The sequence below is a fragment of the Elephantulus edwardii genome, unplaced genomic scaffold, assembly GCF_000299155.1.
Source record: "Elephantulus edwardii isolate Elephantulus edwardi_28Jun2011 unplaced genomic scaffold, EleEdw1.0 scaffold00304, whole genome shotgun sequence".
Taxonomy (NCBI): Eukaryota; Metazoa; Chordata; class Mammalia; order Macroscelidea; family Macroscelididae; genus Elephantulus; species Elephantulus edwardii.
The window spans coordinates 2566677-2580853 of NW_006400054.1; the positions used below are offsets into that span (position 1 = coordinate 2566677).

The window sequence follows — 14177 nt, forward strand, 5'->3', positions numbered from 1 at the left end:
CTGGTAAGCCCCATCCAATGATCACCCTGACTGTCAACAACCCTGACGCCAGGGCTCCAGGGCTCAGCGTCTCCCCACCCACCCCGCACGTGGTCGACGGATCCACGTCTCACAAGATGCTCTCGGGTGGCCTCTATGGAGGGGTACGGGGAAGAGGGACGCCCCGGCTGGGCCAGGCTCAGGGCTGGGCAAGTGAACACGTGTGAGTACTGGTGATGAGGATGAGGAGGGTGACAGCTTTAATAGTCCCCACTGTTTAGAGCATATGTTCTGGAGGTGGGACGAGCCTTGAGATCAAAGACGCCCGTGTTCAAAGCCCAGCTGTGGCTGGCAGGGACAGGCTTCTGAGATGGCAGTGGGTGGCCGGGGTTGGCACTGAAAAGAGTTGGGAGTTTCACTCCAGAGAAAGTGGACAGGGGAACTTCTTGAGGAAAACGGAGCTTCAACTGACAGTCAGGGACAGTCAGGAAGATGGGGGGACGTCCCTGCAGAGGGGACAGGAAGTGAGGGGACTGGCCACCTGGAGCTCTCCTGCCCCTCAGGGCTGCTGGGAGGAGCCACCTGAGGACCACGTGAGAGCGGCTAACAGGCCAGGTCCTGCCAGCTCCTGGCTTGCCCTCCCTCGATGCCCTAAGGTGGTAGCCCCATGCCCAGTCCTCTGCTGGCACCGAGCGGGCGCACAGTCAGTATCTGGCAGAATGCACCAGATTCTGTGGCCTAAGATGTGGTGGGCCGGCAGGAGGGGTGACACTGACCACTGGAGGGGTGCTGCCTGCTGCCCCCTTGCCGAGCGAGCATCCCGCCCGCCCCCGCCGCGCGCCCACATGGGGCAGGAGCGCAGACGCCACGGCGGCCGTCCCACGTCCCCAGGGCCCTGCAGCCACATACCAGTGCGGTGCCAGCTCGCAGCTGAAGGGTTTGCTACGCGCTGTCGTCGCTGTCTTCCAGCTGCTCCAGGATCTCGTCCAACACCACAGACCGCTTTTTCTTCGGGGGCTCTGTGGGAGCCCAGATGGCAGGAGAGGAGAAAAGAACAGCAGAGAGGGTTGGGGGGCGGGAAGGGAGACGAGACAGCGGGAGGGGGAGTGGAGGGGGTAGAGTGGGGGTGGGGAGAGGGCCGGGGACCAGGAGGGTAGAAGGAGGATGGAAGCCAGAGACGGGAGAGGAGAGAGGAGGGAGAAGGGGAGAGAAACACTGTGCTTAGTCTCGGCTTCACTTCTCTTCCAAACCCCCCGACCCACTGTCACCCCGCCATCACCTGGACACCTCACAGGCATCCTCGCCCCACAGGAGACAAGGTCCCACATCCAGACTCAAAAGAGAGGGCCTCCTCAAAAGGTTTAGGAGCCAGAGCTGGGCCACATCTGGAGAACCAAACTCAGTTCCTGTTTTGTCAGGGGTTACAGACTCTAACGCCATGGAGTGAGTGATTGGAGCCCCATACATGCTGGGGGCACACATGTGGGGCTCAGGGCTTTCAGGGGAGGGAGAGCACACAGCTCTGCATGGGAAGCCCACAGAGGGAACAACAATTAGGGTTGTCTTTGGTGAGGAAGGGCTTTTTAACTTGGACTTTGAGGAATGCAGAGGAGTTCTCTGTTGAGGAACCAGGGAAGGTGATTCAGAAGTCCAAAATGAATACAGGCATGGGATCTGGGAATGCATGACAGGCCCAACAAAACATGCACCCCTTCTGGGCCCCAAACACTATGAGCTGAGTACCTACTATGTGCTACATTAACGGCGCTCAAAAGACCTCAAACCCAATGTCACAGAGTCAGTTCCAGCTCACAGCAGCCCTCGACTGGGGTTAGGAGGCTGGTAACAGAGGAGCTGGTGCCATCTTTCTCCTGAGCAGCTCCAGGTGGATTTGAACCATGGAAAACATGCAGCCCTAGACTCAGCAGTGCAGTGCACGGAGGACCATGCACACAGAGTTCCTGTTAACAACCCAAGGTAACGCTCACAGGAGAGAAGCGAGCCTCCCACGGTCAAGTCTAAGTTCCTCTAGCCAGGCCACAGCAGAGCCAGGATCCAAACCCAAGGCCCTGGACAGTCCCACTTGATGCGAAGCTTCAGGTGCTGGTCAGAGGATGCCAGGGAGCGAGAGGGGGGCGGGCTGGTCCCTTTGGCGCAGCGAGGGAACAGGGGTGAGAGGCTCCAGGCCGGCCCGCTCTCTTGGTCCCTTTGTGGATAAAACCACACACAGACGAGGCCAGACCGAGGGAGGCGGCCATAAAGGGGGCTGCCCAAGTCACTGTGTCTTTAGGAATCTTTCCTGGTGAAAGATGCTCCCCACAACCATCTGCTGTCATCTTCTTACTAGGCTGTGGGTGACAGAGAGTGGTACCCAGGGTCACTCTGCATCCTCACCCTTAGCACGCTACTGGGCATTCAGCGGGCACTCACTGCCCATCCACTGTGTGAGACGACGGAATGGCTGAGGGGGACAAGGGCTGCCCCACTTCAAGGTGTAGGGAGGCGTGGGAGCCAGTACCCAGCCACCCAGCCTCCTGCCTGTCCCGGGAGCGGTGCCCATCACTGCTCGTCGTGAAGACAGGGCAGACCGGTGGGGTGCTGGCCCTCGGCTCTGACACTGGCCTCCCTGGGCCCTGGCTCCCTCATAACCTCTGGTCTCTGCAGGTGCACAAAGGTCTCTGGAAGTGGAATCGTGGGCTGGTAATGTCATGTCCTGTCAAGAACGACTCACGGTGACCCTACGAACAGCCGACCTGACCCTGCCCTTCCCTGTGCCGTCCTCCACGTCTCTGATACACCAGAGCCTTCTCCTCTGTCACTGTGTCAATCCATCTGGCTGGGGGTTCCCCCTCCTTCACCGACCCTCTTTCTCAGCATGACGTCCCTTTGAAGGGACAGGTCATCGGAGCTGGGAAATAGAAGAACCACAAAATGAGGCTGGCCAGTCACTGGTGACCCCTTACAACTGCTGTCTATGGATGGCCATCCCTCAGTGCAGAGAAGACCAGAACGTCACCAAGGGGCACAGTCTGGAGGCTGGAAGACAGAGGCTTAGAGGTGTTCGCTCACTGGCTGTGGGGTCAGGGGTGCGGACAGCAGGCTTGTGACCGGCTCCTCTGTGGCCCTGAAGGTGGAGCACTCTGACGCCCAGCTCGGCCGTGTACTGACCTGGGCAAATCACTTCTGCTCTCTGGGCCTCAGCTTGCCATCTGCACCCACACCCGCTGCCATCGGAGTCGACTCCAGCTCACGGTGACCCGAGGACAGGGCGGAACTGCCCACCGGGTTCCCATGCTGTAATCTGCATGGAAGCAGGCTGCCCTACAGCTCTGTGGAGCCGTAGGGGGGTTCAAACCACTGACCTTTCTGTTAGCAGCTGGGTGCTTAAACGTGGCACCACCAGGGCGCCTTGCTGTCTAAACAGCACCCGTTTCTAGTGCCCCAGCCCAGCACCTGAGGCCCATCGTGGCTCCCGCGGGCCTTGCAGCCCCGGGTCGGTGGCCCAGTTGCTCCCCCAGGGGGTGGCGTGGGGACCGGGTTCCCGCGGTTCTGCCCAACGCCCTCCACCCCCACTTCCATGGGAAGCACCCTGCTTGCAGAGAACAGCTGTTGAAATCCCACTTCCCCAACATCAAAAGCCTCAGTGGGTTTTCACCAAACACACACAAAGCAGAACTGGGGGAAGGTGTAAAAGAAACAAACAAAACAAGCAGTGCATTCGCCTCCCCCATCCCAGCTGCACCCGAAGATGTCACCAAGTGAACGTCACCAGACACCAGAGGCCTGAGAAATTAACTTTACAAAAAGCTCAGCCGGGGCCCCAACAGCCCCCTGGCCCTGCCTCCTCTCCCACGCCCCCTCCCCTCACACCCCAGCCTCCAACCACTATTTTGTATTTCTGGAGTTCCCATCTAATGATTTTATTTTTCAATTAATTCTTTGACAGAATGCCAGCCCGCATCGTTCCTTGTTCCTGGGCCGGTGCTGTCACCCTGGCTGCGTGGCAGACACAGGCCTGCGGAGAAGAGGGGGAGAAGGAGAGGAGGGGAGAGGGAGACGGGGAGGGGAGAGGAAGAGGAGGAGGAAGGGGAGAGGAAGGAGGAGGGGGCTGCGGGCCGGCAGGGGCTGTCAGGACGAAGATGAGAGGGCTCCTGATGCAGTTTGTTCTAGACATAGAACGTTGAGGAAAGGCAGGCGTGGCTACCCGGGAGCTGTGCCCTTCTGGAAGGTTCTCTGAGAGCAGCAGGCGGAACAGCCGGGGACGAGAGGCGAGCTGGGCTGGCATCCACCCTGCCACTCCTGACTGGGCAGCCCTGGGCAAGTGGCTTCGCCTCTGTGTGCCCAGCGTCCACAGCTGTGGAATACCCACCTCCCAGGGAGCACAGAGTATTAACTGTAAGTTTGTAAACGGGAGGCTTTCAAGCCAGGCACTCTGGTGGTGCAGTGGTTAAGCACATGGCTGTGAACCAAAGGCTTGGCAGTTTGAATCCATCCGCCAGCTGGAGACGGTGGCGGTCAGCTTCCTAACGACTGCTTGGTGCCGTGGAGCGACCCCGTGAACAAGCGACGGCAACCCTGCCCCGCCCTGTGCCAAGCGCACAGGCTCTGCCACGGTCGAGTCCACCGTGGCAGTCACCATGGCGGTCACCGTGGCCTCATCGAGGGCCTTCCTCTCCTTTGCCAACTCTCTCCGTTTCCAAGCATGATGGCTTTTCATGCCCGAGGACAGGTCCCTCCTGACAATGTGTCCAAAGAACGTGGCACCAGGTTTCATCTCAGCATCCTTGCCCCACGGAGCACCCTGGCTGCTTCTGAGACTCAGGACCCCACGGGCATTTCCCAGGGGAGCTGCACGGTTAACGGAAAGCCAGCACTTCTCTGGTGGTTCAAACCCACCAGCGGCTCCTCAGGAGAAAGTCGGGCATCGTCCCCCCGTGTGATTTCCACTCTCAGGAACACACGGGGTCTGCACACACCCAGGGGCTTCGTCAGCATTAGCTTGCGGCCCCTCTGCTCTCTCGGCACAGGCTGGAGGTGGAAGACAGGGCTCAACAGTGTCTCTTCTCAGGGACAAGGTGTCCCGATGTCCTGTGGACTGCCAGAGAGGGGCTGGCTTTAGGTCAACAGTGCAGCTCCCTGTGGGAAATGCCGCTGGAGCCCGGAGTCTCAGAAGCGCAGCCGGAGTGCTCCGAGGTGTGGTCCATCTTTGCGTCCGAGGATGCGGAAATGAGACCTGGTGCTGCATTCTCTGAGCATCCTATCAGGAGGGACCAGCAGGTCCGGGTGGCAGGAGGGAGCAGCGTGGGCTGTGGCACATCGAAGAGGAAGTTTCACAGGCATGACAGCCTCTTTCTGTACGCATCCCTGAGGGCGTACGGGACCCGACTGCCCAGCGAGGCCAGAAATCCTGACCCTTTTCTGTAAAATGCTGCTCGGCGCTGTCTGGGGATCTGAACTCGGGGCGGCCCTTGATGACACAGTACAAATGCCCCAAGGAGTGCCCATGGCTGGAACCTCTACAGAAGCAGATCAAAACTCAAAATGCGTAACTGCCCTTCCAGTGGGTTCTGCAGAGGCTGTACGTTTGCGAAGAGACTGCCATCCTCCTCCTGAGGCGTGGCGGGTGGAAGGGAGCCAGCAGGGACGCGTGGCTGTAGGTGACCATGGCAATCCTCTATGGCCTAGTGGTCAGGCCTTCTCCCTAGCAAGCCTCTGTCGTGCCGGCCATTTGGACCCGAGTCACAGCAGATCCTCCAGCAGGTTTGCAGAGGCTGTAAACCCCGTGGGAAGAGACTGCCCATCTTTGTCCTGTAGAGAGCAGCTGGCAGGTAAGAGCTGTGTGCCTTTGTGCTAGCATGCCCAAGGGATGAGAGGCGAAGCTCCCTTGCCTCCAAGGAGCACTCTGGGTAGTGGTGGGGGCTAATTCAAAATCACCTTTTTCCTTATCTTTTGTGCAAAAACAACCCCCCGTGGGCCGATCTCAGCTGTTGGCTGGTTGGCTGGCATGGCCGCTGATCGCCTCCCTCATGCCTGTCTGCTTATAAACCCCCTGCTTCTCTTGCTTGTGGTCTTGGAGCTGTAATAACAGCCTGTTTTCCTTGGGTGTAATAACAGTGTGTTTTCCTTGGGTGGCACCAGGCAACAGTTCAGAGGAGTGAAACTGGCCACCCCCTGCCGCCAGCCACAACCCAGAGGGAAGTCCACCCTCCTGCTGCCCCGATTTCCAGGCCCCCGGACGCTCCTGCAATGCTGGCCTGGCCCCTTCCCCTCCTGGACCGGGCCTGAGAGTCTCCCTGTGTCAGCCTGATGGGGTGATCGATGCGGAAGAGCAGGGGAAACGGCCCGGCACAGCTGGTTCCCCGTTAGCCCTAGCAGGGATCCCCGGCCTCGCCGGCGACGGTGGAGTGAAATGTTTGCGGAACGCAGAGAACACAAGTCAATAACAATTTAGCTGGATCGGGAGCAAGTACCTTCTGGCACGGACAGCCTCTCCCGGGGGACGAGGAGCGCGAGACCGCGGGGCCTGCGGAAACATTTCCAAGGCCGCTTGGCAAGGCCCGGCCAAGGGGCGGGAGGTGGCGGCCGTGACCAGGGCCGCTCCGATGCCAGCCGGCTGCCCCTCCGCGCGGCCCGCTGTTTCCCCTCCTGCCAACTGCCTGTGGGGATCTCAGAGAGACGGGGCCTCCTAAATCTCCTCTCCTGGTACCACTGCCAACGTGGCCCCGAGCAGAACAACCGCCACATGTACCACTTCTGACAGGGGAAGCACCCAACTCCAGGAGGGCGGGCGGGGGACACACGACACACATGCCTGAAGCCCCTCAGCGGGGGATTATGCCTTCCCCGCCGGAGACCAGGGTTCGATTCTGGCCAACGCCCTCTCGTACAGCCTGCACCCAGGCCTCGGGGGTGCTGCCGTGATGCTGAGCAGGTTTCGGCAAAGCTTCTGCACCAGGAGACAGTTGGAAGAAAGGCCTGGTGAGCTACCTGTGAAAACCCTGATCCCGATAGCCCACCCGCAGCTGATAACAGCGCAGGCCTGCCAAGCAGTGTGTCCCACCGTGCAGGGCGTCCCCAAGACGGGCAGACTGCAGGGCAGCTGACCACATCCCCAGGGCCTGGCCCTTCTAGGACAGCCCCCCTGCACCCAGCTGGCCCCCTGCTGTGGGGCCTCTGACACCTGCAGGGAGCAGAGCTGCCACAGGCAAGCCTGGCTGCCATATGACACCGAGTGGAGTGAGACTCGGCCTGGCCGGGGAGGACCGCCATTTCTGGGCCGGGCTCTGTCCAGCAGCCGATGGTCAGGTCTTAGGTCGAGACTGTGGGTGGGTCTGTCAGCATGGTGCCATCAGAGTTCCTGTTGTTATCGGGAGGTGCTGTCAAACCTGACAACGTCAGAGCCTGCTGCCCTGTCCTGTGCCATCACCCCACCCTCCCCGTCACCGTTAGTCACTGTGGGTTCATCTCGTCGAGGGTCCTTCTCTCGTACTCTGACTCTCCCCCTTTCCAAGCACGATGTCCTTCCCTTCCAAGGACGGGCCCCTCCTGACGACATGCCCACCGTGTGTGACAGGAAGCGGTGTCATCCTCCCCTCTGAGGCGCCCTGGCTGCACTTTCTCGGAGACAGACTCGCTTGTTCCCCTGTCCACAGGATGTTCCGTGCTCTTCTCCAACACCACAGCTTCGACCCTTCTGTCAGCCTCTTCACTGGCCAGCTCTTAGCAGTTCTTAAAGGGGCGGGCCTAAAACCCACCCCACCGCCGTCTGGTACATTCTGACTCATTTCAACCCGATGGGACAGAGTAGAATCGGCCCACAGACTTCTGAGGCTGGAACTCTTGACCAAGGCAGATGGCTGCATCTTCCTCCCACGTACACTGAGTGGGTTTGAACTCACGCCCACTGTTAGCAGCCCAACACTTAATCCACTGTGCCACCAGGGATCTCCCAGGAGTTCAAACTGGTTCTAACGCACGACGACCCTCTTCTGGGTTTCTGAGGCTCTGAACCATTAAGGGAGAAGTCCGGCCATCTTTCTCAAAAGGAGATTTGAACCACTGACCTTCCACTTAGTAGCCTGATACATTACACACTCGGACACCAGGGCTCCTTAGGAGAGGACCAGAGACTCCCAAATGAAGGAATAAAATGTGAAGCGAGGGGGGAGCTTACAGAAAACCTCCCGGCTCTGGCCGGCGTGGAGGAGCCATGGTGATGGGATATTTTGAATAATAAATTCTGTGACTTCACATACTTGCTTGAACTTTCCGGCCTACGGTTTTTGAAGCTCAATGATTATGTTTTCATGGCCAAGATCAAGGAGGAGTATTTGCGAGGGCTGACGTGGGGATCACGGGCTCTCTCGCTCCCCGAGCTTTTGAAAATGTGCTGTCCTGTGGATGATTAAGTTATGGGAGGAGGGCGTGGGGGGCGAGCGCTCGCAGGCTTTAAATATCATCTGTATGCTGATGACTTCCAAATTTATGTCTCGGCCCGGCTTGGCCCCTGAGCTCTGCACTCAGACATCTATCTGCCTGACATCCTCACAGGAGCCCTGATCGGTGTAGGCGAGGGGTCAGGGCCGGGAGCCCCCCCACACACCTGTTCTCTCCCTCCCACCACACCCCAGTGCCAGCCTGCATGGACCGCTGCCTCTGTACCCTGGAGGCTCTGGTCTACCTTCACCAAACGTGCTCAGCCAAGTGCCCTCCACTCTCCGGTGCCCTCCCCACACCAGGTGACCCCAATTCATGAAACCGGCCTCGTTTCTCTATGATGGGGGGACTCATACAACAATGATGGGGTCCGACCGATCGAGCAGATCCTGCTACAGCACTCCTCTCCCAGAGTCTTTAAGGATCTCCTCCTGCTTCAGTGGGACAAGGAGCCAGCTCCCTCCGGCATCCCACAAGGCCCTCCACTGGGCCCTGCCAGCCTCTCCCTCCGCTGGGCCCTGCCGGCCTCTCCCTCCACACCTCCTGTCTCTCTCTACCCTGGACCTGGTCTCTGGCCCCACAGGCTGGTTCCCAATGTGCCAGTTCTCCTGCTGCCCCAGGGCCTTTGCACCTGGCTTCTCTCTGCCAGCAATGCTTCCCCCTTGACCTTTCCGAACCACCATACCGGCAGTTACCCTCTCCCCACATTGCCTCACCGGTCCCCAGACTGGTATTATTGCTGGGTGCCAATGCACATGGTTCCTACGGACGACAGAGGGAACCCTGCTGGGTCCGTCCGGCACCTTCATCACAATCTCTGCTGTTTGAGTCCAATGACGCAGTCATGGGGCATCCCATCTCACTGAAGGTCCTCCGTGTTTCCACTCACCCCACTTTACTTGGCAATACCCCCTTCCTTCTGTTTCCGCCCAGCACCTGTAGCCCCACCACTCTGTCACCTGCTGGCTCCTCCCTTCCCAGTCTGTTTCTCTGACTCAGATATGAGCTGTCCTTTGTTCACTGCTTTGTCCTCAAACCTCAGGCCTCACTTGTCACTGCTGGCTGGGTGCAGGCTTACGGTGAGCCCTGTGTGCTGGGGGGCCTTCCTGGCCGTAATCATTACGGAAGAAGATGACAAGATTACCTCCCATGGCACCTCTAGGTGGGCTGGAACCCCCAACCTTCACATTATCAGCCAAGCGCTTAGCCATACAGGGCATCCAGAGACCTGCGTTAGCAGATGGCTTGATGTGATCAATGAAGAACTAAATGAATGAGTGAATGAGAGTGAGCAGCAAAGTGACAGCAGGAAGCTGATATTCTCAGGTTCAAGACTGCAGTCAGGGGCGGAGGGAGGCAGAGCTGCAGCTGCCCTGACTCTGGGGCAGGGGGCAAGACCATGGCATGGGGGAGGAGGCAACACCTGCACATAGAGGCAGGCCTCACGGGTTCGGTTCCCGACCACCACGGTAAAGCACGCACTGCGGGACAGCGAGTCACACAGAATTTTGGTTCCCTGTGAGTATAAGTGATATTTACCTATCCAAAGGTTAGTAGTTCCAACCTACCAGCTGCTCCTTGGGAGAAAGATGGGCATTCTCCTGGGAAGATTTACAGGCCAGGAAACTTGATGGAGTGTTGCTACAAGTCAGAATAGACTCGTTTTTGTCTTTGTAATGTTTTAAGGAGGCACATGCATTAGGAAAAAGTCTGAAGGACCGAAATGTGACACAGAGCCTTGACATAAGCAAGTGCTTCTGGGAAAGAGGCGCCGATGAGGCAGGCGTGGTGAGGGAGGCCACCTCCCTCCAGTTCTAACACAGTAACAGACTCTGTGGTGGGCAGTGCAGCCAAGTACCACTGAAATGTACCTGGGAGCACTGAGTGGGGGTGGCATTCCAGGCAGCTAGGTGAGGGGTGTGGGGGGAGCTGATGACTAGGGCGCCATCCGGACAAGGGAGAGGGACTGGAGGGGCTAGGCTGCAGCCACCGGACTCTGACCTGTCCCCGCTTGGATACTGGCGGCCAGGTGACAACGAGGACCGTCCCTGCCTGGGCCCTGGGGCCTCTGCTTGGCGGGCAGCTTGCAGAAAAGCTGGCTCTGCCGGGGCCGGTGCTGCTGCCAGCCACTTGGCATGCCGGTCATGTCTGCGCTCTGCGCTCTGGAGGTGAAGGGTACAGACGCTAACCACAGCCCATCAGTCCTCCCCAGCTGGAATAAGACAACACAGGCGCGGAGCTGCGCTGCCGGCCAAGTAAAAGGCAGCTTCTCAGGCCTCCCCGGCTGTGAGCGCTGCCGCGTGCAGGGGTCTGTGGCCCAATTGCCTCTGTGCCATTATATTCTTGGGGCTCATGTGCGCGGGGCCCCGTGGCCTGCTGGGGGCCCTGAAAGCTTCTCGTGCCGGGGCCCCGCTGCTTTGTAACATGCTTGGGAAGAAAAGGACACAGCCAGTGGCCAGCTCTCTCGCACCCTCCCATGGGCAGGTCACTCACAAATGGCACTTCGCCTGGGCCTGGCTGCAGAACTCAGCTGCTTGGTCCTCCTCTGGGAGGGTGGGAAGGGGAGGCAGAGGGCGAGGGCCCAGGGCGTGGGGCATGGGGCCAAGGCAGGAGGGGATTCTGTGGTCTTTGCTGGTCCCTCGTCCCCATCAGGTGCAATGTCTTTGCCTATAATGGGGAACTGCCCCCAGTGGCTTTACAAGACCTACCTTTTGTGGCTCAAAGGGCAGGTATTTTGTAAGGGAGAGAAAACACAGCGCCTTGGAACTCACTATGTGGAGGGCAGTAAGTAAAAGGGGGAACCTGTGGGTCAGGAGAGACCGAGGGGCTGTAAGAGTTCTGAGATCAGTGGCCAGGATGATGAGGCTGCCCTGGGCACATCTAGTTCTCACAAGAGCCTGCAATCTCCAACAAGAAACTACCAGCACCATTACCGTCACTGCAAAGACCAAGGTGCGCCTGATGCTGGCCCGGGTCTTTTCAGTCATTTGTCTGGGAGATGGTCAAGGAGTAAGGATGACAGAAGACCTGACGTCTTGGAACTGGGGTGCTGGGGAAGCGCACCGAGCATTCCATGGACGGCCAAGAGAACAGCTATGTCTTGGAGGGACCACAGCCTTGGGTACTTGACAGAGGGCAGTTCTAGTCTGCACATCTTGGGCGGCACTGTGGGGCGTGGGTGGCTGGGTGGAGCACGCAGACGATGCTGGGCGGTCTAAATGGCTGGGCTGTGGGGATAAGACCTGGAGCCTGGGTGGCAGCCGAAGAGCATGCTTCGGACCAGCTCTGTGCTTTGACAACCAAGAACCACGAACTAGAATTGACACTGATGGGCATGGACTGGCACGAGACAGGCTCCGTGTGACACCCCGTAAACCACGTGGCACCCCAGTTTAGAGGAAGCCGAAGGGTCAATGCGCCCATGCCGAGCCTCCTCTCCTGGCTCCTGCATGCACGCAGACACACACTCGTTCCTGGCCAGGCCGACACAAACCAAACCCTCACTTATGCCTCCCTCTGCGGCCTGAGAATCCCACCCCTTAGCCTCGCTTGACCAGAGTACGGGGATGATGGGGCATTTCCTAGGCAGCTCTGAAAAGGAAGAGGAATTAGGGCCCTGAAGGGGACAGGGAACCCTACAAGAACGAGGACAGAGGAGTCGTGTTTGCAGAATCCTCCGGCTGTACCTGGAGCTGGGCCCTAACCCTCCTCACGGCTCCCCTACTGTCGTCAGCACCCCGGTCCCATTTTACAGACAGCAAAGCTGAGGCCAAATCCCTTGCCCAGTGTCACCGAACTAGCATAAACGTGTAGAATAAGCAGCCGGTCCAGCTGATGTGAAGGTCTGGTGCAGGAGGGTCGATGGAAAGCACAGGTCTGAGCCCCCATGTGGCAATTCAGCAGTTGGGCGGTGGGGCAGTGCCTGGGCCTCTCTAGGCCTCAGTTTACACATCTGGAAACCAGAGGCGAAGGATACAGTTCTGTAGGACTCATGACGACTTATGGAAGCCCATGGACAAGCCCTGGCACAGAGTGAGGCTTAACAGATGATGGTTGTTAGAAGGGTAATAACAAGAATTAACATTATCTACTCTTGACCTTGACCTGGGTTTGGCAGGAAGCAGGGGACGGGGAAAGAAAGGGAAGGGGACAAGCAGGATGCCCTTCCTGTCCTCACAAGCCCTGAATCCCAGGGTGGGAGCAACCTCAGGACACCAGTGCTGACTGCACTGGTCACAGTGAGGCCACCGGCCGCTGCCAAAGCACTGCTCTGTCCCCTCTGCCACCTCCCACTGTCCCAACGGGCAGCCCCAAGGTCACAGTGTCACCAGCCAGCTTCCTGCCGAGCCCCGCTTAATGGTGCAAACACCCGTCTCTCATTCTGTGGCCCACCTTCCGCACGAGCCCTTTGTCTCAGCCTTGGCCCCCACCCGTGACCTGAGTACCTTGTTGGCACAGTTCAGGGCCAAGGCCAGAGGCCGCAGAGGGAGCTGGGCACACAGCCCGCCTGCCCTGGAGCCTGCCAGCGCCCTGGCTGTGCTGGACAATGCGGACCTTGACACGAACGAGCCAGGTCTTTTTCTCTGCGGGGAAGCGGATACAGAGGTAGATGAGGGGGGCAGCGTCAGGGCCGGAGTTGGGGGGAGCTGCTCCCCACAGGCAGGTGGGGCCATGGTTCTGCAGAGCTCACAAAGGACAGGTGGGGCTGGGTGGGCATGGGCCTGATCCTCAGGGCACCCGGCGACATGCAGAGTCTCACTAACCGCCCGGGCACCACGTCGGCCCCAGCATGGGTGTGTGTGTGTGTGTGTGTGTGTGTGTGTGTGTGTGTGTGTGTTTAGGGGGGCTCGGTTTCTTCATCTGTAAAATCTGGACGACAGCCACAGTGTCTCAGGGGACCAGGCCCACTGTGAGGATACTAGGACAATATGTGTCACGTGCTGGGGACGGTGCCAGCCAGGAAGTGCTTGATCAGCAGTAGCTGCTGCAAGGCACTTCTCCTTGGCTGGCCTCTACTACCTCATCTGTAAAATGGGCTAATCATGCCCATCGCAGGGCTCCCAGGGATTAGCAGGAAGAAGTCCGTGGAGCCACCATCGCCGAGGGGGCTGTCATTCATAGTGACCTTACAGGGGCAGCAGAACTGTCCCATCGCGTGTCTACGGTTGTAAGTCTTGTGGGGCACAGACTACCATGTCTCTCTCTCGAGGAGCGCCAGTGGCTCAGGTGGTGGAGTCGGTAGGGGGCTGTGCTGCGAACCCACGGGGGCGCCTCTCTGGTGGTTCGAATCTACCAGCGGATCCAAAGGAGGAGGCCGGGAAGCCTCCTCCCATGTGATTTCCAGCCTTGGAAACCTGCTGGGCAGGCAGACAGGAGTCGGTTCTGACTCTGTGGCCATGAGATGAGAGAAGTGGTCCAGCACATCAGATAAGAGAGGTGGTCCAGTGCTGAGAGAGGTGGTCATGTGTCAGATGAGAGAGGAGGTCCGGTGTATCAGATGAGAGAGGTGGTCTACTGTGTCAGATGAGAGAGGTGGTCTGGTATGTTAGATGAGAGAGGTGGTCTGGTGTATCAGATGAGAGAGGTGGTCCGGTGTATCAGATGAGAGAGGTGGCCATGTGTCAGATGAGAGAGGTGATCGTGTGTCAGATGAGAGGTGGCAGTGTGTCAGATGAGAGAGGTGGTCTACTGTGTCAGATGAGAGAGGTGGTCGTGTATCAGATGAGAGAGGTGGTCCGGCGTATCAGATGAGAGAGGTGGTC

General features: G+C 58.8%; 1 protein-coding gene across 1 annotated transcript in view; it reads right to left on the reverse strand.

Moving 5' to 3' along the window:
* Positions 1-239: 239 nt before the first annotated feature.
* The window catches only part of RBM19 (RNA binding motif protein 19), a 103291-nt gene continuing 89353 nt past the window's right edge, over positions 240-14177 (reverse strand). The window contains 2 exon segments of the mRNA XM_006903652.1: positions 240-485; positions 889-998. Coding sequence (XP_006903714.1) covers positions 240-485; positions 889-998 — 356 coding nt within the window.